The 26,706-nt window shown below is 40.4% G+C and overlaps 1 protein-coding gene across 4 annotated transcripts in view; it reads right to left on the bottom strand.

Moving 5' to 3' along the window:
- Positions 1–16,447: 16,447 nt before the first annotated feature.
- Positions 16,448–26,706, bottom strand: part of TSGA10 (testis specific 10) — a 33,920-nt gene continuing 23,661 nt past the window's right edge. For 2 of the 4 annotated variants that reach the window (XM_069770048.1, XM_069770049.1), the window contains 2 exons: positions 23,442–23,576; positions 16,448–19,689 (listed from right to left, as the gene is read on the bottom strand). In XM_069770048.1, coding sequence (XP_069626149.1) covers positions 19,653–19,689; positions 23,442–23,576 — 172 coding nt within the window. In that variant the 3' untranslated portion in view covers positions 16,448–19,652. Of the gene's footprint in view, positions 20,609–23,441; positions 23,577–26,706 lie in introns of all 4 variants that reach the window. The other 2 variants (XM_069770046.1, XM_069770047.1) reach the window with 2 other exon arrangements.

Below are 26,706 nucleotides of genomic sequence, written 5' to 3' on the forward strand. Positions count from 1 at the left end.
TCTGTATTTGAAAGCTGCACTGGTACAGATGTTAGTAGGTGTACTGAATAAAGGACAGGAAGACTGTACCACCAGTCTGCATATCCATGGTAACCAAGAGAGGATCTCCTGGGGAAAGGAGTGGTGAGATGGGGAACAAAGGAGCTTTATTCTTTTCCCCTTTGCATTAGGGCTAAACAGCTTTCACATTATATAGTGAGATTATTTAAGTTGGGGCTGTGTCCACCCCCAGATAACAACAGCAGTGAGGAAAAAGAGCAACAGGGGTTCATCAGCATCTTCAGTTTTCAGAGGGCTTGTCTAGTTTGCACTGCGGTCCATGTCTCTGCATGTTCATAGCTATTGTTCCACCTAAGCTGAAGTTGATGCAAACACACCCAGTCGTATTACAGACAACCCATTATAATATACACAACACAGTATAGTACCCAAGACATACGCTTGTTGGTTGGGGCATGCAAGCTAAAGAAAAGAACAATGGCCTGCTATGCAGCTATCAATATACAGCACTTAGGTATGAAGGACCAGCATAGCTCATTTCTCTCTGTGTACATGAGTATGTTCTGAATACATTTACGATGATGCAATTGCATCCGCTCTAGGCAAGGTTTGACAATCTTTAGTGTCTTATAACTACTCACAGAAGTTCTGTTACTGTCAAAGGACAACGTCCAGTGAAAGAATAAGCTATTGCATAAGCAATGAAATGATCGGGATCTCCATACAATGCACAGTGATACCAGTCTCCTCCCACATGTGCCTACTGCATTACTCTAATCATCCAAAGGGCAACCCCTTGAGCTCCCGCTCCTCTGTGTACCCCAAAAGACCCTCACAGAGCCATCATCTTTCTCCAGTTCCCTCCACTTATCACTGGGGCAAAAGGCGGTGCTGCGGCTGACGCTGAACTGAGCCCACACGGACTGGCTGCTGGGTACCTGTGTGCCGAGCTGCCAGGCAGGAAGCCAAGGAGAACAAAAGAAATAGGGACCATCTGCCCTGTTGCTGTATGTAACCTCTGAAGTAGCAGGATGAAAAATTATTACAAATACACTTACTTTTAATAATCTCCTTTTCTTATTCTCCTGCCCCTGCCACAAATTTCAGTTTGTTCCATTTGTGAGTCTGACAGCTCTCTGCACATGGTCCATTTCTCAGACTCATTCCTGGTGCAGGTTCTCCCTGGGCTTCACTAGAGGCAAGAAACAGTGACATTAAAAAGAAAAGGGGAGGGAAAGAAAACCGAGGCAATAAAGCCTTAACATACCCAAAAAGCCATCTAAACAAGAGCAGAAAAGCTCTTTCTGCTTTTTAAATATATCTTTTGTTTCCATCCTATACTATCTACAGGGTATTTTTTTTAATAGTCCTTTCTAAAACAAGTTGGGCATGGTCTTGTTACTAAATATCATATGATTTGATAATCATACAGCAGAGCAAACTACCTTCCTAATCTGGAATAAATTCTTAAATTCTACAGTGACTTTAAGAAAATAGGACTTAAGTACCTTTTATTTCTCCAATGACACATAAGCCCAGGAAAAAGTAATTTTCTCTCTATTTTAGTTCATTTTGAAAGTCTTGGAATTGACAGTTGTATGTAAACAATTTACCCCTTCACTTTTACAGTTACAGGAAATGAGCATTGATTTATGCAGCACACAATGTCTTTACTTCTTGATTAACTTCCCTTCAGGCTTTCAATGTAAGCCAGTGATACTTCATTAGAGATGAGATAGCAGTGATACTTGTATTAATTTCCTTCGTTATATTTAGTTGCTTGTAAGTTTGGCAGGTGGTATAACTTTTAGGTTCTTTGGGTGGGAGGGCAAAAGGATGGATAGCTTGTGATGGTGTGATTGAAGTCCACCCCACATGCAACAGGCATGTTAACAGGTGCACAATGAACCTTGGTTCTGACACACTCAAGTTTGTGCTTTGATTCAGCAAAGTAAATAACACTTTTTTCAAGCAGTCTGCACAAGGTTGTCAGTGCGTTCTGGTTTTACACACAGCACGTTATCAGACATTACATATCCAACATAATTAATTAAAACATTTAAAAACTGAAGTGGTTTCCCCTGGTATTTGACAATGTGCTGTTCCTAAGCGAAGTGGCTGAGAGTTTAATAACAAACATCAGGAAGACTAGTTAAAATTTGAAGTTCATTTTGATTAAAAACCTTCTCATGTAACTAGACCGCTTGCATGTTCCTATCGCAGTAGCTCTCTCACCTACACTAGCAAATGGCTTTTGCTTCCTTTCCCTAACTTATTAAAGCAGATATTGTGTCCAGATCACTGCACGCTGTACAGACCTGTTGTGAAATATAATATTTTAATGACACCACAGCAGATTCTTGGGCTGAGCTAATACAAGCTCTCAGCTTTAGTCCAAATCTGATAGCAAAGTAAACAGAGTGAGGATGATGCTGAGTGCTATAGTAAATTCCAGCCTAATTCCATCCTGAAGAGTAGATGGAGAAAATAAAACGATGTAATCACTTACAAATATTATGATGAAAACTGTATGTTGGTCACTTTTATTTTGCCTTATGCTTCAGAAATAGAGACTATTAAAGTAACAACTAGTCAGATAAGAAAAGCTAATAGGAAATGAGGCTTTACATTGTGGAGATACAGCTGACAAAAATTAGTGCTGTAGGAGCACATGTTGTTGGAAAAACAATGAAATCATTTTCAGCAGAATTTGCAAGTTTGTTTAGTGGAGATGGAGCCAGGAAGCCCCTGCTGGAGGCTCCCACCACCATCACCCACAGATCAAAGTCCCCGTAAGTCCAACAGGAAGGTTCATACTGAGACGTACCTATTGGCATACATGGTCCTCTTTTATAACCCAAATTATTGTGATTGAGCTACAGCTTGTGACTTTCACTCAGAGTAAGACTGCAAAGCAGCTGAGCTGGCTATTAAACTAAACAGTTGGAGCAATGTGAATTAAAACTGCAGAATTAGACTTAAAGGTTACAGTCTAATTGCCAGTAAATCCATTTAATTTTGCTTTGACTAAGAAACTTACTACATCAGGCTCATTGCAAGAGTTGCAGGGAAAATTTCTGGAAAGTTTCAAGAAAACTTACCAAAAATCATTTGTGTACACATGACAAACAATTTACAGTGCTCTCTGCTCATAGAGCTATTTGGCATCAGATACACAGAACAGACAAGCTTTTACTAAAAAATCCTCTCACCATGAGCAAGGTTGTGGAAACAACTTCTTTACTCTAGAGCAGATAGCATTTCCTTAAAGCACTCCACCAGAGTCCAAATATGAATGCTCATATGCTTGTGCTAACAGTGCTGAGTTGCACAAGAGGTGGTAACCAGCTGTTAAGAGCATCATTTTGTCAAAACAGCAGGTCAGCTAGCACTATCCTTCCATATACTGCAGACTCACTGCAAATTTCAGAGAGAAGCCAGACCATTTGCTTGGCTCAGGTATCTCTGAAATGGACCAACCTTCAGTCCCATAAAAACTTTTAACTTCTCCTGTTCAAGGGCTGAAGCCCACTGGGGGATCCTGGAATATCAGATACGCAGTATTAAATTATTACACACCCATGATTTCAAATTGCTTCTAGGAAAGAAATGTCTCTCTTTTTCTCCTATCACCTTTCACTGTTAAACTTCAAGCTAAAAGCCAATGGGAAAATTAATAACCGAAGTCATTGTTGTGACCGAGTTAAGCATTACTGAAGCAATGTCTATAATTCAGAGCAAGCGTAAAATGCAATAGAGCTTCTTTATCCAAGAAGACAACAAGAGCAACGGAACCATCATCTATAGATGCATGGCACATCCAAAGAAGCAGCTGATGTCATGGGCCAAAGAAGAGGGAAGGGGAAGGGAAGGGGAAGGGAAGGGGAAGGGAAGGGGAAGGGAAGGGAAAGGGAAAGGGAAGGGAAAGGGAAGGGAAAGGGAAGGGGAAGGGAAGGGGAAGGGAAGGGGAAGGGAAGGGGAAGGGAAGGGGAAGGGAAGGGGAAGGGAAGGGGAAGGGAAGGGGAAGGGAAGGGGAAGGGAAGGGGAAGGGAAGGGGAAGGGAAGGGGAAGGGAAGGGGAAGGGAAGGGGAAGGGAAGGGGAAGGGAAAGGTCTGTAGGAAAAACAATACAGGAAAGACAGCAGAAAGTCTGAGAGAGAGCGCAAGAATAGTTGTTGGGAAAACTTCCCTGAAAGGCCTAATGACAGAGCACGACCTCACTGGTGGCAGAACAAAGTAGGCAGTGATGCTCAGAGAAGCCTCCCTCCTCTTAGTGGAATTCTATTTCATCCATGGTATCAAGATTTGGGTTGTTTTTTTAATTATCAGAATTGGATCTGGCTTCATCACCGGATCAACATTAGCTAAAACTTATTAAAAATTGCCTGGTTTTGACCTAAGTTTTGACAGCCTGAATTCAAGTGAATCCAGGGTCACAACCCCAATTCTGACCTTGTAGCAGTTCCTTGTTCTGTCTTGCCCAAGTACAGTTTTATTCGTACATGCTACTCCGTGTTCTCAATTGCCTGTGCAAAAGTGGAAGAAGCAGCAACAGATCCACTTCCAGCTGAGTTTTGTTGATTTCTGTCACAGCTGTGGCAAGAATTAATAATGGCAAACCTATCAGAAGAAGCTAGTGAGTCTGGTCTACAGCCATGAGGCCACAGACAGGTGGACAGCTACGCACCACACCAACCAGTGGGACCCAACATCCGCAGGAGCTGCGCTAGAAGGACCCCTTCTCATGTGCTGAACTCCAGCAATCTTTCACAGGAGCCAGTAATGCTCCTCACTGTATTCTGCATCCCAGCTTACCAGACACATTACCTTCACACCATCACGGCACCCAACACGGCGCTCCTTTGGACACGTGTACAAGGGAAGCAGGTACCTGTGAAATTCTGTCCAGCATTTAGAAGAGCAGATTTCCTGAAGTCCCTTAGGCTTCTCAGCTGATTGCAGTATGTGCCACAGTTTCTCAAAACTAATCAGTTGTTTCAGAGAAACATGAAACTTATGAGGAGAACGTGTCAATTCATTCACAATATATGCTCCTCTACAAATATGTAACACAGATTGGAACTGACATTTAAGATGACCCACACCCTATATAAGCCTCACAAAAACTGCCTAGTTATTAACTTTTCCAGCTTGGCAAACTAAGCCTCCATACTCAGTGTCAAGCTAAAACATTTGTTAAAATAATTCTTGGCTTCCTTCCACTCCAAACAAATTCATCAGGCAGATATTTCAACTCATTTTTGACTCAAGCGAGCAGAAGCAGGGAGGTAAAAAAGTAGAGGTATAAAAGCCTTCATTAACTAGAATATGATATTTTGTACACCTTTTCCTCCACATAAGGATAATGGAAGGTTTCAGCTATTTTTGAGGTCACTGTCTCCAATTAAGAGTAACGCATGAGCTTTAAACAAATCAGACAACCGTGGAACAATTTTAATCCCTGAATGAATAAATCCCTTGGGGGACCTGGCTGCAGAGAAATCAATGGGCAATTCTGTTAAGCTTTAACAGCAAATAAGGCACAATCTGGCTTCCACAATGGACCTCAAAGCCACAAATCCTGTCATAAGAATTTATCAGATTCGTGTGATCAGTCATCAGTGTACAGAGCCCGATTATACCCAGAATGTCTTCCGCTTACAGCAGCTGTTGGAACAGCATTGTGCTAGATCATCTTTGGGTTAGGGACTATAATCTTATGGGGAAAAATAAGATGGTAATAAGGGTTAACTGGGTGAATACTCATTTGTTCCAGTGAACTCCTACTCTTATCAGCACCCTGCTGCCCATGGACCTTACCTCGAGCTCAGAAGTGTCAAGAGAAGCGTCAGCTGTGACTGAGAGAAGCTCAGCATTTGCTCCCACAGCCTTTCACAGCAACATATAAATGACCTCTCCTGCCCTACAGATTGGATGTGCTCTCTTTAACTGTGGGATCAAACACAAATCATTCACACCGTGCTAAAAAATACACCACAGGCTGGCACAGAAAATAGAACTGTACTTTAAAAAAAATCATCAAAACAGAAGAGGCAATTTCCCCTCCCCCTCAATATAACTAAATGCTCACCTACTGACATCTCTCAGGGTGAGGACAAAAATCACTTTGCTTGGTATGGTTGATACAGCCTAGCCCCTATGTAGGCACCTCTGCAGCATGCCTCAGGTTGCATCTGTTCTTGTAAATGAAATGCTCTCAGGACTCTTCTATGGCACTGAAGCCAATGGCTTGAAACCAGACTGCTAAACTGTCATGGTCCTTGAAAGACAGTGACTACATCCACACTGCTTGCTGAAAACTATCACCAGCCTATCTAACCAGAACGGTGTCCAGGGCTGTTCTAACAACCCAAGAGGATAAGTCATCAGTGACAGCCTGACTCAGGAATGTTCCCTGCACTGTTCAGTAGTACAGATGCATCTTCCCTGGCCAGCAACCCAAACGGTTCAGATCTGGGGTACGTCCAAGGTGCATGACAGCTGCCTTGGCTCACAGAACCAAATTTCCTTTCCTTGAAACCAAGGCACGTGAACAAGGAAAGAGGATGAAAATAACACACGTACAGCTACTACTCAGACAGAGCTATGATACAGATGTGGCACATTCAGTGCTCAGAAGTTCAGAAGTACTCACTCCAAGCATCCACTGTTTAGGTATATAGTTCCAGAGAGTCAAGTTTTCAGAACCATTAAATGCTTAAAGATAGAGATGGGAGCCATCACCTCTTGCAGTGAACAGGAATGATTAGCTGATAAGATGTACAGTGGGATTTTCAGGTTTGGTTCCTCAATCCTATTGCAGTTGACTGGAATTATATCCCTGAGGGTGTTAAAAGCTTCCGTGTTAAGAGAGATGCCTCTGTTATCCTTTGGCACCCAAGTACAATGTCTCTAATCCATTTTGCTGGCTTATGAAAGAAAGAAATACGAAAGTCATACTACAAGCAAGTGTTTTCCTCCTTCTCCTGGGTAAATAAAAAATATCAAAAAATATTCCAGCTTTGAGATCTTGCTTCAAGTCTATCTCTGAGCAAATAAATGGAAGTCCCGTGGAAGCTGCTGAGGTAAATTTCAACATTGCCTGGTAGCATGAGACAAAAGACAGACAGAAATAGCTAAGTAGTTTAATTCACACTGGTTTGGCATTCTGTCAAAGGGGTTTTGTGGAAGTAATTAAAAAAAGGAACCTGAAGTCATTAGAAAGAACAAATAATTTTCACAGTGACACTTTACTTTTTTCCCCAGCATACTTTCATTGATCCCTGTTATCCAGAACTCTGTAATCTGCACAATCAATTTAAAACACCAATATACAGTTTTCACCTCACTTTAAAAAAATAAACTAGTAAAGAATCACAGCACTCTTCATCAGTTGGTTCACCAGCGATTAGATAAGCTGCCTTTACAGTCTGCAGCATACTTTCTTCCAACTTTCATCTCACAGAAAGATGTGAAAAAGAGCTAGGCTATAAGATTAAAAAAAAAAAAAATACATACTGTCTACCATAGCTCCCATTATTTTGAAACAAGTAACTTTTGAAATAAGTACCTATTCAAAGTGAGTATTTGAGAGCAGTAAACTGGACAGTATCTTTTTATAAAGCAGGTTAGTAAGGAACAAGAAACCCATGGACCAGACACAGTCTATGACTTCACTTTGATAATTTGGGGCTGAGTGATTTTGGAGGGATGTATCTGGACAAGAAAGAAAGTGAATCTGTGCCCTGCCAAATGGGTCTGACAGTTCTCCCTGGGCTGTGGAAAAAAATTTTCTCATTTCTGCTATAAAGCAATTAGCACACTAGGAGAAAACGATAGCGCACACTGACACAAGATAATACGCCACATTAACTGTTCCCATAAACCTTAATGGTAAGTAGGAAGGACAGAAGTAAAAAATGTTATCCTCCTTATTGTAACAAGGGCCATCTTTTTTCAAAATTAACTTGGATGTATTCATGTTTGGAAGCCAAATTTCAAATACTTGAAATAGGCTCCTTTTTCATAAATTGTTGAGTACCCCTCTCTGAAAAAAATCAGTCTTTAGAGTCCATCTACCTTCAGTGTCCCAGAGACACTAGCCACCTAGGAAAATTCAGAACACTTCACTGAAATACACTAACTTGTCCTTCTTCAAAAGCTCCTTTTCAAAATCCTGGGAGAATACTGTGGATGAGGATAGCATTTTCTTTTTCATGCTTGGATTATGTGCCATGGTAGCAAAATCCAGCTACCACTGCTGGCCTGAATGGACCAAGCAAGATAACTGGAAGGAGGATCTCTGCAAGTGTCCATGTTCATTAGTGCTTACAAAACTGAGATTTAAGAGATTGAGTGACCTATTTTAACTGTTTCCTTAAACGATGATCAACTCCAACAAGTTTCTCATCTGCTCTTTTTGATTCACACTCCTTTGTAAATTTGTTTGTGACATGCTGTTGAAGGAACTAAGGACTGATCTCTGTTTGGCTAAAGACATCAAGTAAACTCTATTTTATTATGATGCTGCCACCTATAGTCTTTCTGAACACCACACTACCCCTGCACAGTTTTGATTTTCATTTAAATTTATAAAATTTACATTGTTTATCCTTTGATAAGGCCTTCAACACTCCTCCCCCCCAAGAGAAACATGAAATAAAAGGTCTGGGGGGACAATCTTCTGTCATCTCTCCTCTGTGATTTCCAGTCCCAAAGATCTTCCCAGTTTTGCTTGCTCTGATGTTCTCTGATGAAGACTTTGCTGTCAGCAAGTCTGAGAAGAGCAGATGACTCTGAGGTGAGTGCTTACCAAACTAGCATGAGTGGTTACTTCCAAACAACAGAGAGCATGCCTGAGCACACTACACAACCAGTCTACAGAAGACAGAGATGGAAGCCAATCTAAAGTTTCTGTGAGGCCAGATGGAGAACTCTCACCAGCTACTCCTTTATATATTTCATTCATGCTCTACTTCTGTACACTGATTAGTACCACTAAGCAGTGACATTAATTCTCTTCCTCTCCCAATGTTTTTCTGTACAATATTTTTTTAAGTTAACATATCATTAAGTAAAAAACAGATCTTGATGAGAACAGACTTGTATGCCTTTTTGCTGCAGAGCAGCACACGAAGTGATGTAAATTCAGAATCTCTCTGGTTTGTAGTCTTACAAGCAGAGACCTAAGCCATATGGATGTTTTGCACAGCGTTCCTAGCTATGAAACTGTCAACTCAGCGGTGATGCATTAAATGCTATACCAACTCAGAAGGCCTGTAGCTGCAGAAATCAGCAGTTGATTCTTCTTCTAGGAGTGGAAGTAGTTAGGACAGACACCCTCCTTAACCTCTAATTTGTCCAAGTAACTATGGAAACTCTTGCATGTTTCCATGGTCAGCTAATGCAGTGCAGCCCCTGCTTCTGCCCAAACCCCTAACACTTCACAAAAAACTTAGCAATACTGGTTCCAGTATTAAGGAAAGAATGTCACAACTGTAAGATTTCAGGAGTTACCAATTGTGATGGCATACAAAAAATGTATGCCCTTTTATCTACACATCTGAGTCCTTTTAAATTCCATATTATATTGTAGTTATAGCTTCTTTCTTCAGTTCTAGAATATTTTCCATTTTAGGAAGGAAAGAAATCTAATCAAGTGTAGAATCAAATAAACCCCACAATTCTAAAATACAGGCAGCTGATAGTGTTGTATTAGACAATGAGTTAGAAGATGAAGCTGTTCCTTTGTTATTCTATTTTTCTTTAAATAGCAGAGTTGCTGAAGCTGATGTGATAAAAGAAGAATGACATGGAAAAAGAAAAAATGGGTAATCTTCCCATCTCACTTATCACTTTCGGATACAAAGGGGTAAACTGCAATTTGTCTCCCCTGCCCAGTACCTTCGTGTGCCAGAGATAAAAAAACAAAGCACACCGAGTTTTTAGCTTTTCAGGGAAGGAATATTAAATAACGCCATTGAAAATAAATTGACTTAAAAAAAAAATAAAAGCCTTTGTTGTCTAAAAAAAGCAGAGCTATTGTGTATTTTTATCCATAGAATATAATAAGCTGTTTATGGGGACCGTAGCTTAGCAGTGCAAGCCAAAGCACTTTTTATAATTGTGTACTCTCAAGAGTGTGTTTCCCTTGTAAACTCAGACTTGCACATCATACCTAAAACGATAAGTGTATCCATAAAAGAAAAAGTTGTACTTCAGTACGGTCAGGATATTTAACTTGAAGTACTCTTTTTTTAAGCTACTTCTGTCTTAGCTTAGCAACAGACTTCATCAGAAAACCAGCTGGTAGAGGCCACCACTGAAAGTACGTACCAGCTTACACACATGTGGGTTTTCCATAATCCTGGGGCTGACTGATGTAGTCTGCTCCGAAGCAGCTGAGAGCACGGACAACCACAGGCCTGAGAGTTCTGAGAAACAAAATGTACTGGAAGAAATACCAAAGAAATCAGTGTCCTGAGAGATAAATCATCTCATTCTCTTTGAACATCAACACACAGGCTAAAAAACTGTTTGCCCTCAGTAAATACTCTTGTAGTTACACTTCACTAGACTCTTTCAAGGTCATGAAGAGTCAATGGTGACAAACTGCTAAAAAATCCCACTGTCTCTCTTATGCCTGTTTTGACACATATTTCTCTGAGTCATTGATTCAATAATCCTCTTGAATTATTTCAAAATTTGTCAGAATTTAAGGCACCACCAATGTATACAGTGAAACTTGCTCCCAAGGTACATTTTAAACACAGTCTACAAAAGTAGATACACCATCTGCTGTTTAAAGGGCTCTAAGACAAGTTTTCTGTTAGTTAAATTCCTACAACTACTGGATAAGCTACTACTTGCCAAGAGGAATTTTGTTGGCTCCAGCTGAGGCTATACAGAGTACGGGCACTGGGAGTAATGGGACTTGCAAGAGGTATGAACACAGTAAAATGTTACCTGTGAAATCAAGACAATGATTATTTAAGGCTCAGCTTCATTGGAAACATTGCTGCTGATTGGTTTTGCAGAAACATCTACTAATACATTTATGCTATACTCCCAGACTGCTGTCTGTACTTTCCCAGGTGCCGGCAGACCCAGTTGCTTGTTTTTGAACTGCCAAGATTTTTAGTTTCACCCTGTTATAACTCATCAAACAGATGTAGGCATTTTACACTCAGAATTCTACACTGTTCACACTTTATAGAGACCAAAAATTAAAGTACTCGAGAATTACTGTACTGATTGCATTGTTCACTTTCATATTTAATTTTAAAACCTTCTATTTTAAGTGCATTTCAGAGTAGCCAAAGACCCCCTTGCCTCTTACATAGCAATTTTTTATCCACATCTACCTGCAAAATGTTAATCTAATTTGATACTGAATTAGAAAGATCTTTCCATTAACAACTATATGAGATCACACACATTTAATGAGCCCTGTTCACATGGGGTGATGGAGTGAGAAAGGCTGCAGTACTACACTGAGAAGGCACTGGGGAGGGACATGTGCCAGTATTGGCTGATACAAAAACATAAACTGAGAGGACCTGACCTTATCAAACCCAAAGCTGAAGGATGGAGTAACATAATTTTGAGGGAGTTCTGCTGGCTTTAGGATGAGTAGCAACCCACAGAAATGCTTCAGTACAGATACAGCCATCTTCCTTAAGGGACATTTTTGTCCATGAATGGATATTTCACTCTAACAAAATGGGTAAATAAATGGTCTCCTTCCCTGACCTTTTTGCATAGCCTCTCTTTTGTCTTTAGTAATACAGAACCATAAATCTCTCAGTAAGAGAAGACTGTATATTTAATAGCTTGGACACATTACATTTTGGTGGTTTATGACTGAATTTCCATCTCTCCTGTGGTTGTTAACTCTCTTTCAGAGTATGCAAAGCTGGGAAATGAAGCAGCTTTTCCTATAGGAGTGTGTTACAATCCTGGCATGTACAGCCTTCGTTCTACTGCCTTCCAGCAAAGATTTCCATGTTCAAATGGATGTCCTTTAAGGGCACTGGACAAGAGATCTGTGACACTAATAAAAACAGACTTAGGAGACACCTTTGCTTTCTGCACAGCGAGTGCTCTGCAGGGTCCCTATCCACAGCGTAATTTGGTTATAATGTCCTAATCAGAGACTGGCTGCACCAGCAACATGCACCTGACACCCAAGAGCAGAATGGCCAGATGCTCTACGAGGCAATGGCCATTTATTAAATCTTCACACAAACACAGGGAGAACTTGTCTCTGCGTCATTAGACATTGATGATTTCACTTTAGTCCTGCTGAATCTGAAACGTAGCTTTGCTACTGCAATCATTATTTGCCTGAGACATTTCCATAATTTAATCATATTTTCAGTTCCTCAGCAACAGTTCAGTGCCAGTCCCTGCTACCACAGAGCTCTTTCTTTCCTCATCTTTGGTACTCTTCTGTCATGACTATAAATATTGAATCTGCCTGCCCAGGAACTTAAAGCTGTTCATGTCCTGCATGAAGGGATAAGCAGGAGAAGTCAGCACCGCTACAGGCCACATGTGAGCAGAGCCCTTTTCTCTGGAGAGCTTGGTGGCAGGCAGAAGGCACTCAAGTTTCTATGTACTACCTTAGAAGCAACACTGCCGCAGCCACTACTGCGCAGGTTCCTTTTTTTTTTTTTTTCCAAGAGAAGAGACCGACTTTATACAGCCACAAGTATACTTTATGCTAAAGAAAACATTTTAATTAAAAACATAGTAAAGTTCACAAGGTCATTGTGAAAGCAAAGAAACAAGACCTTCTACTGTCTATAAACTCTGATATCTGTACATAGACAAATTAATTAGCCATCACTACAACCACAGAAAGTTCCTACTTCATCACTGCTGAAGCTAAATGCACCTGCTCCCTTTCCTTTAATGATAAGCCAACTCCTACCATGAAACTGCCTTCTTTCAATGATTAAAGAGCTACAAGGCAAGTGCCTGTAATAATGTTACATTTTTCCTTCTGTAATCTAATCTTTGCCCCATAGAAACTGCTGATGAGAGCTCACTTCCACTTAAAATTTACATAAAAACAATCCGTATCATGTTGCATGGAAAAGGACCGGTGCCCCAGTATTTATTGGCACGGTGATATGAGGAATGAGAAATTACTCTGATGCAAAAATGATATACGGCCTTGCAGCAGTATCAAACAAGCTTTGATGCATGGTTACTATTTCTGGAAGCTAATGATATGTGAGTGATAAAGCAAATGAACTTTTTAATGATGACAAATACAGAAGAATATACAGCACTGACTGGAGAACATGATGTCCAACTGAAGAAAGATGTATGGGAGCTAATTATGGTACATTAGATTTATAATGGAAAAACAGGAGAATAGGAAAAACTTCTGGAAGACCTCGTGGGTGTCAACCTGGAATAACAATTTTCTTTCAGACAAAGGATGTAATGTATAGTCCATTGCATGCTTCTAGCTGGTATTTACATTGCTTTGGTATCTATATGCATATAAAGCCTAAGACATGCATGATTTTACACAAATTAAATACAATTAAACTAGCTATAGAAAAAAATGTAGGTTTTTAACTAGCGTGAAAATATGCAAATAATTAGTGCTTATATTGGTATTAAACATATGGGGTTTTTTTTCAGTTAGTTGTATGGCAAAACTGGCAGGATGATGTTTTCACAACTAAAATTTCACTGCGCTCTTAAATATTTTTGAAGAGATTCCTGTACGGTGACCTAAGATCTATCAATGGCAATTAAAACTCAATACACTAGATATCCTCTTGACTGTGAAGCTTGTCAATAGAAGCTAATACGATAATGAGAAGAGCCGAGTTGTGACATTTCAGGTCTCACGTCCAAAAATGTATGAAAGAGGGGAAGAAGTCACAACGTTTAAGGGCAATTTCAGGCCGTAGGCTCAGTCATCGTTTTGCCAGACGTCTGAGGAATGGGAGAGGGAAAGCCACAGCCTTTCGGGGCAAGAAAACAGGCCCGCAAGCTACGCCCGGCCTTCCCGAGGGACGCCGAGCCGGCGGGAGGGCCAGCCCGCCCGCCTCGCTCTCACTCACACCTTCCATAGCCCGCCAACGGCGATGGCGAACAGCCTTTTGCGTGCGGGGAAAGGGGTGCCCGTCTGTGCCCACTACGTGCCTTCGGCCCCTAAATTAAACGCCTCCTTTCATTCAGATTAAGCGTCTCCCTCCACCACACCCTCAGGAAAAGAGGCTCCGGGAGACACAGCCCTCCCCCGCCGGCCAGCCTCCCCGCCCCCGCCGCCAGCGGCTCCACCTCAGCCCGCCGCCCGCGCCTTGGCGAGAGGCCGCCGGCGCGCGGGGCTGCCCTCGACCCCCGGCGGGCTCCAGCGTCCCGGCGGACTGAGGCGGGCGGCGAAATCCCGGCGGATGGGGCTGAGGGGAAGGGGGAGCCCGGCGGGCGCTCTGAGGCAAGGGAGCGGCGGGGAGTCCCGCCGGCGGGCTGAAGGGAGAACCCCCTCCCCGGGCGCCCAGCGCTGCCGCCCAGGCGCAGCACGCGGCTCTGCCTCCTCCCGCTTCCACGACCAAGCCGGCAGGAAACGGCCTGCGGCGCGGCTGCCCCCCCGCCCCGGCAGCGTCCGTCTTCGGGCACCTGCCGCCGCTTCCTGGCCAGTTCCCGGGGCCGCCGGTAACATGGGGAGCGGCAGAGCCGCCGAGGCCTCCCGCCGCTCCGCGGAGACTGACTTACACGCTGCCGGCGGCGGGGCTCCGTCGGGGGCTCCGCGCTGCCTTCGCTCACCTGAGGCCCGTGCGAGGAGCGAGGGGACAGCCCTCCGCCGCCGGCGGCGACGGGAGAGCGGTGCCCGCGGCTGGCGGCGCCCGGGAGGCGACGGGGGGCGAGTCAGACGGCACCGGCCCATCCGAGCGCGCCGCGCCAGAGCCGCTGACCTGCGGCCACCTGCCCGCGGCCCTGCCTCACTCCTCCCCGGCGGGCCCGGCAGCCACCTGCGGCGCAGGACCCGCCCGCAGCCGCGGGGCCAAAGGCGAGGCGGGCCGGCGGCGTGCCCGGGGAGCGGGCGGGCGGGGTGCGGGGCTGAGGTGAAGGGCACGGCGGCCGGGGACGGCCCAGGCCCCCGCCTCGGGCCGGCGTTGGGAAGACGCTGAGCGGGGCCGGGTCCCTGAGGTAGACGGGGCTGAGGAGGAGAGAGCAGAGCAGCCGCGGTGAAAGAGCTGTTTCACCACGAGAGCTTTCTGCTTTGGCTTTTCTTTCCCCTTCGCCTCCCCTCAGTGGTTGAAGGTAGCAGCTGGCCCTCTCCAGGTTTTTTCTCGAGCAAGTTAAAGGCCGTGGAGGTTGGCCAGGTAATGGCAACACGCAGCTACAGCCGGTAGGTACATCTGCTAAAAGCAGATCAGACCCAAACTGAAAATCGGTCAAGATCCTTACAGTGGTATTGGAGTGAAAGGCTCTAGCTGAAGTTGCTTGCAGCCGTCAACAGTAGTACAATTGGATATACAAATAGTGTATTTGAAGCTTAGTTTCCATACAAGAGGTGAGAAAGGAAGGCTGGAGGAATTGACAAAAATAACATCAATGGAGTAGTTTCCCGCTTTGGCATCTATTTCAGTAAATTTCTCTCAAAGCTGTGAGTTCTAGTTTCAGGACAAGCATGTTTTTGTCTCTCTGGTGTAAAGTCAGTGAGTCTGAGGAAAGCAGTTCTGCACAGAAAATAAAGGTGTTGCCTGAAAAAAGAACAAACGCCACACTACATTGCCTCGCAGTCCAAGGTAAAAGTGTTAGAATGAAAAATCCCCTGGAGCTTGCTTGTTTCTTAGGGCAGTGGTAAGGGGAGCAGAAATGAAAATGGAAAGCTGGTGCACACTCAGTCTTAAAATGAGAAATCATCTCAACATTACTTCTAGCGCAGCCACTCGGGTCAAAAAAGGAAATTCAATTATAGGTTTTATTTTGGGTAAATAGCATTGTTTTAAAATGTGTGTGCTATTCTGGCAACAGTAATTTTATAAAATGTTACCGTGTGCAGGAACGACGTACCCTCGTGTAAAGCAAATCTGAGAAGCACATTGTTCACCTGCTAGGTTGCACTGCCACTCTGACGACAAGCAAGTTTTCTGCTTTGTGTGCTCTGTATAATTGCTTGGGTGTAGGCTGCATTCAAGACAAAAAATGTTTGTTCTTCCACCTCAGGAAATAAAACCACTGAAAATACAATGTAGATGAGAGGCACAAGCTAGAAAACTTAAAACTAAGCTTGGACTTTTGCATCTGCTGAAATAAATGATTAAACTGCTTCATGGATTTTAATAAAGTCTAATGTGGGACAGCCTAGAGAAAAATTGAATTGCAGTATACTAGGGAGTCAGGTGAAAAAAAATCCATTGGATGGAAACATAATTTCAGGCCATGTCTTATACATAATATTTTAATTATAAGCACACTTTGTTTTTTCAAAGTTTATTAATAAAAAAATCTGATCCTTGTCATGAAATAAGGATATAGGTTTTGACATAATCCGAGTCAAGTCACATGAAAATTTTATCCATCTTGCTACTTTTCTTCTGTGTGGAAGGTGTCCAAAATGTAAAACTAACTGTGAAATATCTTTCTGCGTGTTCAGGTAAGTCTGTACATTAATACCACAAAGCCATGTATGATTCATTCATCTTCATTTCACATACTCCCTCTGCTGGAAATTAATATGAAAGTTCCGTGGATCAGAGGAAAGATCATTAAGAGTACAAGATACATTAAAAAAACTTCTTGCTGCTTTTATTAAAAGATCACACTTCCTTACAGACACTCCAGTCTGTATCAGTAAAACAACTTGTATTCCTTGTTGCAAGGCTATTCATACTGAAATGACTAAGCTATGGAAGGAAGAGCTAATGCAAATGAATTAGTTAAATATTCTATATATACCAACTTCATATGCATTCTATTGTATCATTTAAGATCTGCTAATATCAAAATCAGATTAAATAAATATACAAAAGCAAGCGAGTAACAGAGGTGCTAAAGTATATCTGATGCTGATAGCCATGTGGCTCTCTACTACTTCACAGCCTATGCTGACACTGAAGGGATTAGCTGTTCTCAGAAGAAAGGAGGGAGATTAAATAAAAAAGCCATAGTACTGCCAAAAAGTACCCCATACCATGAGCATTTTTCCTGGTCAAAGACTAAAAGCACTTGCTTTAACACAGACAACACAATCGCAATTCCGATTACATGTCGCTAAAGTTCAAGTTTTATTAGTGACTGAAAGGAAAAAAATAAATCTGGTTTTCTTTGAGTGGAAACAGCAGGATAAATCACATAGATATATGGTTCCAAAGGCTGCTGAAAGGTTGCTTGCATAGAGTTTACAAAAAGCAGTGAAATACTTCAACCCAGCAACACACAATGAATTCGTCATCCTTGGTGGGACTGTACCAGCAATGGAGACACTGTTCTGTATACATAGTAGCTCCTCTTCTAGTATGAAGAAAAAGAGACTAAGGAGGGAGGATACCAGAGGCAGTGGATTCTTTCTTCTACAAACCCTGTAAACCAGTTATGCTCAAGTAAAATACCTTCTACTGATTAATGGTGACAGTCTCCATTGCCATGGGTAAGCAAACTCGGTTGGAAAGAACTCCAGAACCAGTGGCTAGAAAATAGAAAGATACTGCTGCAGAAAAGCATGAATACTTTTTAAAATACTATAGGATTCTTTGTTATGCAAACCAGATAATTTTAGCTCACTACAGAGTAGCTGAGAACAAGTTTAACATGCTCTTATTTCATATAAAACCACAAACTGTATTTTCATGTAAAAATATTGTGGTAAAAGGCAATTAAAAAAATGTATAAAAATCAAGTATAGCATTGTTCACAGTTGCAAATAAATGTCACAAATGCAAACAAATAATAAATAGATTTTTGGTGTATGTTTCTTTCCAACCAAAATACTGTAATAAAGCAACAAGAAAATCACCCTATCACGAGTAACCCACATTATGGGGAAATACACGTGTTACAAAATGTGCAACACATTTCAGTTTGGGTATATTCAATAGTACTTCCCAGTTTTTGAAAAAATTAAGGTGTGTTACAGATTAGAGAGTTTGCAACCAAAAGTAAAGAACTGTAAATACTCTGTTTGAGCTCATTATCTATCTTTACTTAAGGATGAAGCAAAGCTTCATATTCAGCAATGGTCTGAAGGTTTTTAGAATATACTGTTGGAGCAGTACATACAATTCCCAACCAGCAAACACTGTTCAAGTCCTCTTGGGCTATTACTACAGACATTGCCAACAAGCAGCTTTTTTATTAAACTAAAAGGTTTTATTTGGAAACTTCAGCAAATTGAATTAATTCTTTCATTTTTTCTTTCTTTCTTTCAGTTGGGAGGTTGCCACTACAGTGATATTGCTCTCTGAATATACTCACTTGAATGATTTTTTTTTTTTTTACCATCAATAATTACATAGCAATTAATTGCTGTCAGAAGTCACTTGAAGTCTATGTCCCATCACCATTGACAAGAGTTGCTTGGGCCTCATCCATGACCTGATGATGCCTTTGTAATTTGCCTGTAGAAAAACAAGGTTCTCATTTTCATAATGTTTTCTAAACGAAGGCTAACCCTAATAATAAAGGCTATTACTTTATCAGAGTACTCTACAAAAAGCAAGTTTATTACAGCTTGATATTTATAATCTCATATTCCCTTAATCCTCTCTACTTAAGAATTTTAAAGTCCAAATTGCTTAAGGATCTTGCACTTTTACTTTGTAGGGGAGCACCTCGTTACTGACTTCTTTATGATCTTATGTGGAAAAACTATCATTATTGCAACTAAGGAATTACATCTGAGGACATGGGCCTCTGCACAGTATTATCAGTTTTATCTATTTTATGTTTATCTAATCTCTCCTTCTCATCTTCTAAATTATAGGGTATTAGTTTTGCAGACTAAGATCACATTTCTTAAATTTTTTTGTGATCCTCTTCTAAAAAAATCAATACAGCAATATGATTGCAAAACAACAAATCACTTTCTCATCTTCTGGGATGATGAGATGATCATCTTCTCTCATCTGGGAAAAGTGTACCATATGCCTTTTAATAACTGCATAATGTGGAAATGGTTAATATCATTATGTCTGATCTTACAGTCTTTATTACTTGCAAATAGTCCCATTAACACTGGTGATTGCTGAAATGACTTCTGTGGCTGTCCGCCAAATAGAGCATGAAGAATCAGGACCTAAAAATTAAATTCAAGTCACCTTTAGTGAAAAATAGTGTTGCTCTTATGGAAGATAATCCTAGAAGTTCTGTTATAGGTATATTTTACTTTTTTTTTTTTTTTACATTATTCATCAAAATACTTTTAAAGGCTTTTTAAAGCTACCTGTTCCTAAAAAGCAACACAGAATCATATCTACAGTTCATATCAACAGGTTTTAAAAGGCAGTTAGGAGCATTCATAGGGGTTATGCCATCTTTAATCATTACTCAGATACGAATGTTAATGTTTAGTAGTCAGGTTATCACACACCAAATTCATATGCAGGAACATACATGCAAGATGTACATTTAAACCATTACCATGACCAATGTGCCTTTGCTTGCAAAATAAACTGGAGACCTTTTTCAAAATTCTTTTATGAAGATAGCAAGAAGGATGAATCTATTAAAAAAAATTGATAATTTAAATGAATTAAACAGGAATTACTTCTCTGTTTCCAAGTACAGAAGTACAGATTTCCCAGATGATTTATAGGAGAGAATTTTACATTTTCTCTTGCATTTAAAGTGTGAGAATATAGAACATAGACAAATGTTATGACATAAAGTGCAGAAATTCTGAGCAAGTTTAAGTGCCAATAACTATCACCAAACAGTACTCACTCATATTAAAGAACTCTAACTAGACACTTCATGCAGTTTTAATAAAACTGTTGAACACACCTCCAGTATGCAGGGAAACATACAAAAAAATACATATCTTCATAGATGGATATCGAAACACTGGTAACTGCTGGCATTACTATCTTATTTATCCAGATTAATAAGTCAGTCAGGTTTTAAGGGGGGGGAAAAACCCCAAACTCTTCCTATCTTGAGATGGCACAGCATTCTCTCAAGAATAATATTCACATAGTTCAGCAAAAATACATCCAAATCATAACACCTAAATACAGACTCTTTTTTCCCCTCAACAAAATTTTATATTGTTATTTTCTTTCCCTTTTTTCAGTAACCTTTTAAAATTATGCACATTTCTAAAATAAAAGCACACTGTCAGTAAAGTCAATGGAACTTGTGGGTTTTTTCTGTTTATTGAGATGGACCATCTCACACAATAATACAAGAGCTGGCAGAATGGTGGGAAAGGAAGCTATCTAGACTGATTGCTTCCTACTGAACAACATTAACAGTGATGAAAAACCTGTGCAAGCATTTGTGAAATAGATTTAATGAAATTTAGCATTCAGCAGGGAAAAGTGATAATTAAATGAGCATTAAGCTTTAACTCTCCAGATGGTGTGCAGAGTCTTCACAAGCCATTGTGAATATAACATTATAAATCCTTGAAACAAGAATTCCTAGAAAGAAAAAGAAATCTAATTTGTTTCATGTTCAGTGAATATAGAAATACATCCTGATGTTTCCACGTGCAAAATTTTAAGGTTTTGATTCTGAAAGCACTTTGAGCAGGCTTCCCAGTCTGTTTAATAGTCAATCCAGATCATTTGAAGGATTAGTTTTGATTGTACAAAAGTGCTATAATGCTCTTTGAAGTGAAAGGCAAGCTTTGGACTCCTATCACTTAAGAAAGTCAGACAGAAAAAGTCTTCCCCACTAGGTCTACAAGACAAACTACAAGGCACATCCTTTTCACTTTACTGAAACAAGGAGACTGGTGCAATAAAGACAGGGAGAAAGATGGAAGAATAAGAAAAAGTTACTGTCCAATTTACTTCTGATACCACATTCTCAATAAAATAAAAAGGTGACTGTCTGCCTCCCATCACAGTCTGTCTGCTAAAATAGCACCAAAACACTGGAGAGGAAGAAGAGTATTAATGGTGATTCCTATACTGATATCTCAGTATACTTCATGGGCTGCAGAGTCAGACATTAGCTGTGGAAGAAGCCTCTCTACCAAGGAATAGTTGTTTCTACAGTACCTTTGTCAATCCCTGGTAACTTGTCTTCAAGCAATTGAAAAATTAAATTTCACCTCCTAGAGGACTATTTCTAATAGTATTCTGCTTTAAATTCAACAGGAACTTACACCTAGATCATGTTTCATCAATTCCCCATACATCTATTTTAAAAGTCTTAATTCTGTGATTCTGCTGATGATTACACTCAAATATTTGCATTAATATTCTTGCTTTTACTCTCAGGCTGTATTTTACATTGTTTTTTGTTTTGTTCTGGTCTCAATGAATTTTTCTGAATCTTTCTAGAGTTAGTTGGGAGGGAAATGATTTCATCATTCATAAATATTTCAGACATTTCTACTATTCCATCTTTTGATACAGATTCTAGGTTCTCGACATAAAATTTATCAAGAACTTTAGTATTCTGGACATTAAAGAACTCACCCAGACATAGGTAAATCAAGTGTAAATCACTTATACAAAGCAGGCAGATCCAGATTCAGATCTCTGCTCCATCTCAGGAGAGCCTTATCAAACAGGCTATTTTATTTATGACTGTATCATTACATTACACAAATCTGATAAATTCTTTCCAGTTAAGCTTTTAAAACATAGTAGACTGCCAAAGTTTCAGTGCTTTTATTGCACCTTTTTTTTTTTTAATCTAAACAGTCCTAAACAATTTAGTATAAATAAATAAGTCTGGAGCAACCCTAGTTCTTCCCACTTAGCCAAAAAATGTATAACAAAGAGCTGGATGAGGAAAAAAGTTACGTATTATATTAGTATCTTGAACACTCAAAAATGGGAAATAATTAGGCAAAAAAAAAAAGAGTTCATTTGCACTCAAAAGCTACACTGATTTAATTGAGAAATATTTAGCTTAAACCAGCTGAAGATTTTAAGCAAGCAAAGTATTTATACCTGGCTCACATATTTAATTTTTAGCCCTTACTTAAACTCATTGTTCCCTAGGAATGTGCAAAAGCGGATCATGCCACATAAGGCTAGCCAGGAGGAAGAAAAAAAAAAAACAAAACCCAACCAACTCCACAAAACCCAAAAAGCAAACAAGAAAGGAGTTGAATTCATAATCTAGTTTATAGAAGATTACTCTTGATTTGGTATTTAGCCAGAAGTTTACTAATTAGGAAGGAAAGCACCAAAATCGTTAGTATCAGTGTGGTGACTACACGGATTGATCCCCCTTTTCTTTATACAGTATCAAAACCAGAAGAAAGTGTTACAGTAATTAGAAGTAAATTAAACCATTCCATTCAATTTAAGAGCTACACTGTACTCAGACTGAGGAGGAGTAGACGTGGCTCTATCAGAGGAATGAAGACTCCCTGTACTTGCTATCAAGGACTGGCAATAGCTACAAAATCACTGCCTTGCACAGTTGTGTTTCCCTACTGAGGGCACCAGAACCAGCTCACTGACCCGAGGAAATTTGTCTTGTATTCTTAGGATCTATGTACTTAGAGGAGCCCTTGATAACAAAGATTAATCAAGTGCCAAAGGTAATAATCACAGTTAACAAAGTATTAACAAAATTCATCTTGGAAGTACCTAACCATCTTGAAAGCAGAAATGATTTCCTGCAAGTCGTGAACTGAGACTTTTTCCCGCTCAACTGGAAATTTTTTGTTAATGCATGCTGCCATCAATCTACCAAAAAAGTGTGATGCAACAGGCAGGGAGCTACCAAGTATGAAGCTAAGCTGAGACTGAAACTGACAGGGGACTAGCTGCATATTGTGGAGGCTCCATTTTACTGATTGTTAAAAGGAAAGCTGGGCTTGCTCCTCCTCAGGGTTACAAGTGTTTGAAGACTTTTAAAAGGTATTTATGTTTCTTGTAAAAAATGCACATATATAGAGTGAAAACTATCTGAAAACAACTAGATAAAGAAAGGCTGGACAGTTAAGAGCTTTTATGTAGGAAAGATGAAAATATTTACACCTACACCTGCACAAAATTGTGGCAAGTCAAATAGAGATTTTCTGTAGCATTTTTTCTATTACTGTTTTAAGAATTTATGACTATAGCAGCCTGGTGCAAGTAGTTGCTATTAACCGTATAGTTTTGATACAGCTCAGTAAAACAAAAGGAGTATCATCAAAAGATTGTGGTCCTGAATCTTCTTGTAACTTTTCTTGGAGCAATGTAATTCCATGGAATTCAGTCAATATTTCCACAAGAAGTACCAGATTTCATCCTTCCTCCCCCCTAGTGTTTGGAACTTAAATGTTGTTGAACCACTTACCCTTCCAGGGACCAGTCCAGAGACCAATCAGGAGGCTGATGATGGGAATGTTCAGGTGATGATGTTCTTAACGTAGAACTTAACTGATACGAGATTGTACGATTCTGGCGTTGAAGTTCCTGTACAGCACATTCCCTAAATAAACATTATTTTACAGTGAGACTAAGCACTTTTCAAAAATAATCAAAATTATCTCACAGTCATTATCTTTTTTTTTTTTCTATTCAAGATTGTCAGCTTTTTTACTGTATTTTAAAAGGAGAAGTGGTGTTCATTACATACTTCTCTGAAAGCCAGATTAGTGACTCTGTATTACTCCCTTACTCAGATTTAGTTCTACATATCCATTGTCTCTATTTTCCCTAAAAGAGAGAGGTTAGCCATGGTTGCTGCAGGTTAAACTCTAAAAATTGTAAAAATCTCCAGGGAGGAAGAGCCTAATTTTAAGGTTATTCACAAGTCTGCAACATAAGGACAATCACTAAAATCAGCAATGATATTAATGTAAGAACAGTGTTGTTTGTGGTATTCTTGTGCTGTTTCAGTTGGCAAAGCCAATGGACTAGAATCTACCTGAAGTGCCCTGAAACTGATGCATATTTAAGAGATGGTGGACTCCCCAGTGGGAAAGCTGTAAAATAGTAGTCTGGTCATTTTGACTGCAAGGGGTGAGGCCTGGATACTGGATGAATCCATAACTCCTGCATCTGGATGTACGGGGATGAAGTATGTGGGACTGGATAATACACTGGAAAATTTTGGAGGTACATACTCATTCTGGGATCCTGGTTTCAGGCTGCCAATTGTTTCATAAGGAGAATCTAGTCTGGGTTGGATTGGGAAACTACTAGGAAAGGTAGCTACAACAACCCCTGAGTTTCAGTGTATAACCCCAGTAAAACCTTGACAATGGTTCATTATAAATGAATGGGTGTTTTGGGAGGATAGCACTGACCCAGGCTGGAAAAAAGGGCTCCAAGTTGCCCAAAACCTTGCAAATGAAGGTATAACAAGGACTGCCTGTATGGTTTTGAACTGAAACTGGCCCCAGTGTGACAGCCATTACCACAGTCCTACCTATGGAGTGGACCACTGAAGCAAATCACCAAAACCTACAGGAGAGCAATCAGATCCAGCACCAGCTCACAGAGCTGAATCTACAGGCAAGAAAAAGAGCTTGCTCTAGCAGCAGGAGCCCAGTGAAACATAAGTCTTCCACCTAGCTACCAACAACCCGCAACCTTGTGCCTGGGGAGGTATCATCTGCACTGTAAAGACTATAGAACCAGACTTATCTACATTGACTGCTAGTCTTACTAGCATTATTGCTTTTAAGGGCTTTACTATACACATGCTGTACCGTCTTTAATGGTCAAGATGGTGCTGGCAATGGTGGGAAGTTAGAGTGCAGCTGCTTGCACCTCTCACAGGTAACATCACCCCGTAGAATACCAAGTTTGGGTATGAATGTAGCAAAACCATGACCAATGGGGAAAAGTAACCTGGGGCAGAGAAAAGGAGGTACAAAGGCAGCAAAAAGGAGGGTCAAGAAACAGAAAGGGATAAAAAGATATGCAAGTCATGCACTTGGGGCTGGCCAGGGGTACCTGAGAGTCAGTCCCTGTGCTTGGTCACCAAAGCCAAAACAGGACAATAAATCAAGCCTGTTGTTTCCACACGAGTCCGAACAATTTCCGCAGTCAGGAGAATGGGAGGGATGGAGACATGCTTTTCCTGACTGGTAAAGAAAAATCCAGACAGACAGCTTAAGCCTCCTGGTATCACTGTGTTGGTGCTCATTCAAGGCCTGACAGCATTGGCACTTCCACCTCCTAATTTCAGGCTTTATTTCATTCTGCACCAAGGCAGTAAATCAATACGACTAGCTAAGTCAGTCTTAGAACAAGGATATCATCTACCCACTTGTTTAAACTGACAACAAAAAAAACCCAGTCAGTACTGACATCTGCTGCTTCCATTATATACTATCATGATACTGACATTTAATGATAGTATTTTTTCCTCTCTGGCTAATTTTCTGGTTTTCACTTGCCAGTACCAGAAAAATAGATTGGCTGTAAGAAGCCAGCTTGGAGCTTTGATCTCTTTCCCTGCAAGCAAGAGAGATCGATACCTGCTCTTGTAAAGCATGACTTTCTGAGGAAAAACGGAAAAGAAATAAAATTCTTGTAACCTTTGCGGGACATTGAAGAGACACGGTTTCGATTTTATGAAAAAGCTAAAAAAAAAAAAAAAAAAAAAGCAAAGCTCTAGCCTTTCAAAGACAGCTAAATCTAATGTCAGCCTCAGATTTTTATATAAGAACATTTCAGTCTTTGCTATTTAAGATTTCTGCATACTGTTTTTGCAACTGACTTACAGACTGCATGATGGAACCTAGCTTTGTTCTTTCCAAAACAATTCAGATAATTAAGTTTGTAAATCTCTTATGTAAAAGAGAAATTCACTTCAAGAATGAAAACTGGTGATCTTTGCCTCAGCATAGGCTCGTTCTAATATTTGTTTTGCTAACCAGCTGTGAACAACTATGTGAATAACAAATTATCCTTAACTAGGAGAAGAGATTAAGTATGGAGGCTGATTCAACTTTCTGCCAATGAACGCTTCAAGAAGAAAGAGTTGCAGTCCCTACCAGGGAGCACTCATACGCCATGAGATGGATGCACTCACACGGGGGGGGGGGGGAGTAGAGAAACAACAATCTGAAGAAGATCAAATTTCTTTTAAAACAAAGGCACTCCTGTATTAGCACAGTCTGGCTCATTCCATGCAGCTGAAGAAGCACAAATGATGCCACCTTTTAAACTGACTTGCATATCTAAGCCAAAAGTTTATAACTTTTTGCCATGACTTCAGGGTAAAGGAGAATCCAATTTGAAATTGAAAGGTACACTGAGACTTTTAAGAAATCCATCTTTAAAAGACCTAATATCAGGTATAGACATGCCCCCTCCAGAAACCTCGTCCTTACTTATGAGAGAACAGATTATCAACAAACTAATTTACTACAATTAAACAAGACATTTGATTCTCAAACCTGTGCCATAATCACATCACTCTGCTTCTTTTAGCCATCTCTTTTACATACCCAAAGTAATGCCTGGCATAGTAATATTTTATCCTCAATACATCCATGAAATAGAGAAGTACTGTTGTTTCACAGATAAGAAAACCATTTAAGACACCAAAACTATATAGATTAAAGCAGGCTAGGGACCATTCTCTGGGACTGTGGCCAAATCAT

Source organism: Haliaeetus albicilla, chromosome 25, assembly GCF_947461875.1.
Source record: "Haliaeetus albicilla chromosome 25, bHalAlb1.1, whole genome shotgun sequence".
In the NCBI taxonomy this organism is placed as follows: domain Eukaryota; kingdom Metazoa; phylum Chordata; class Aves; order Accipitriformes; family Accipitridae; genus Haliaeetus; species Haliaeetus albicilla.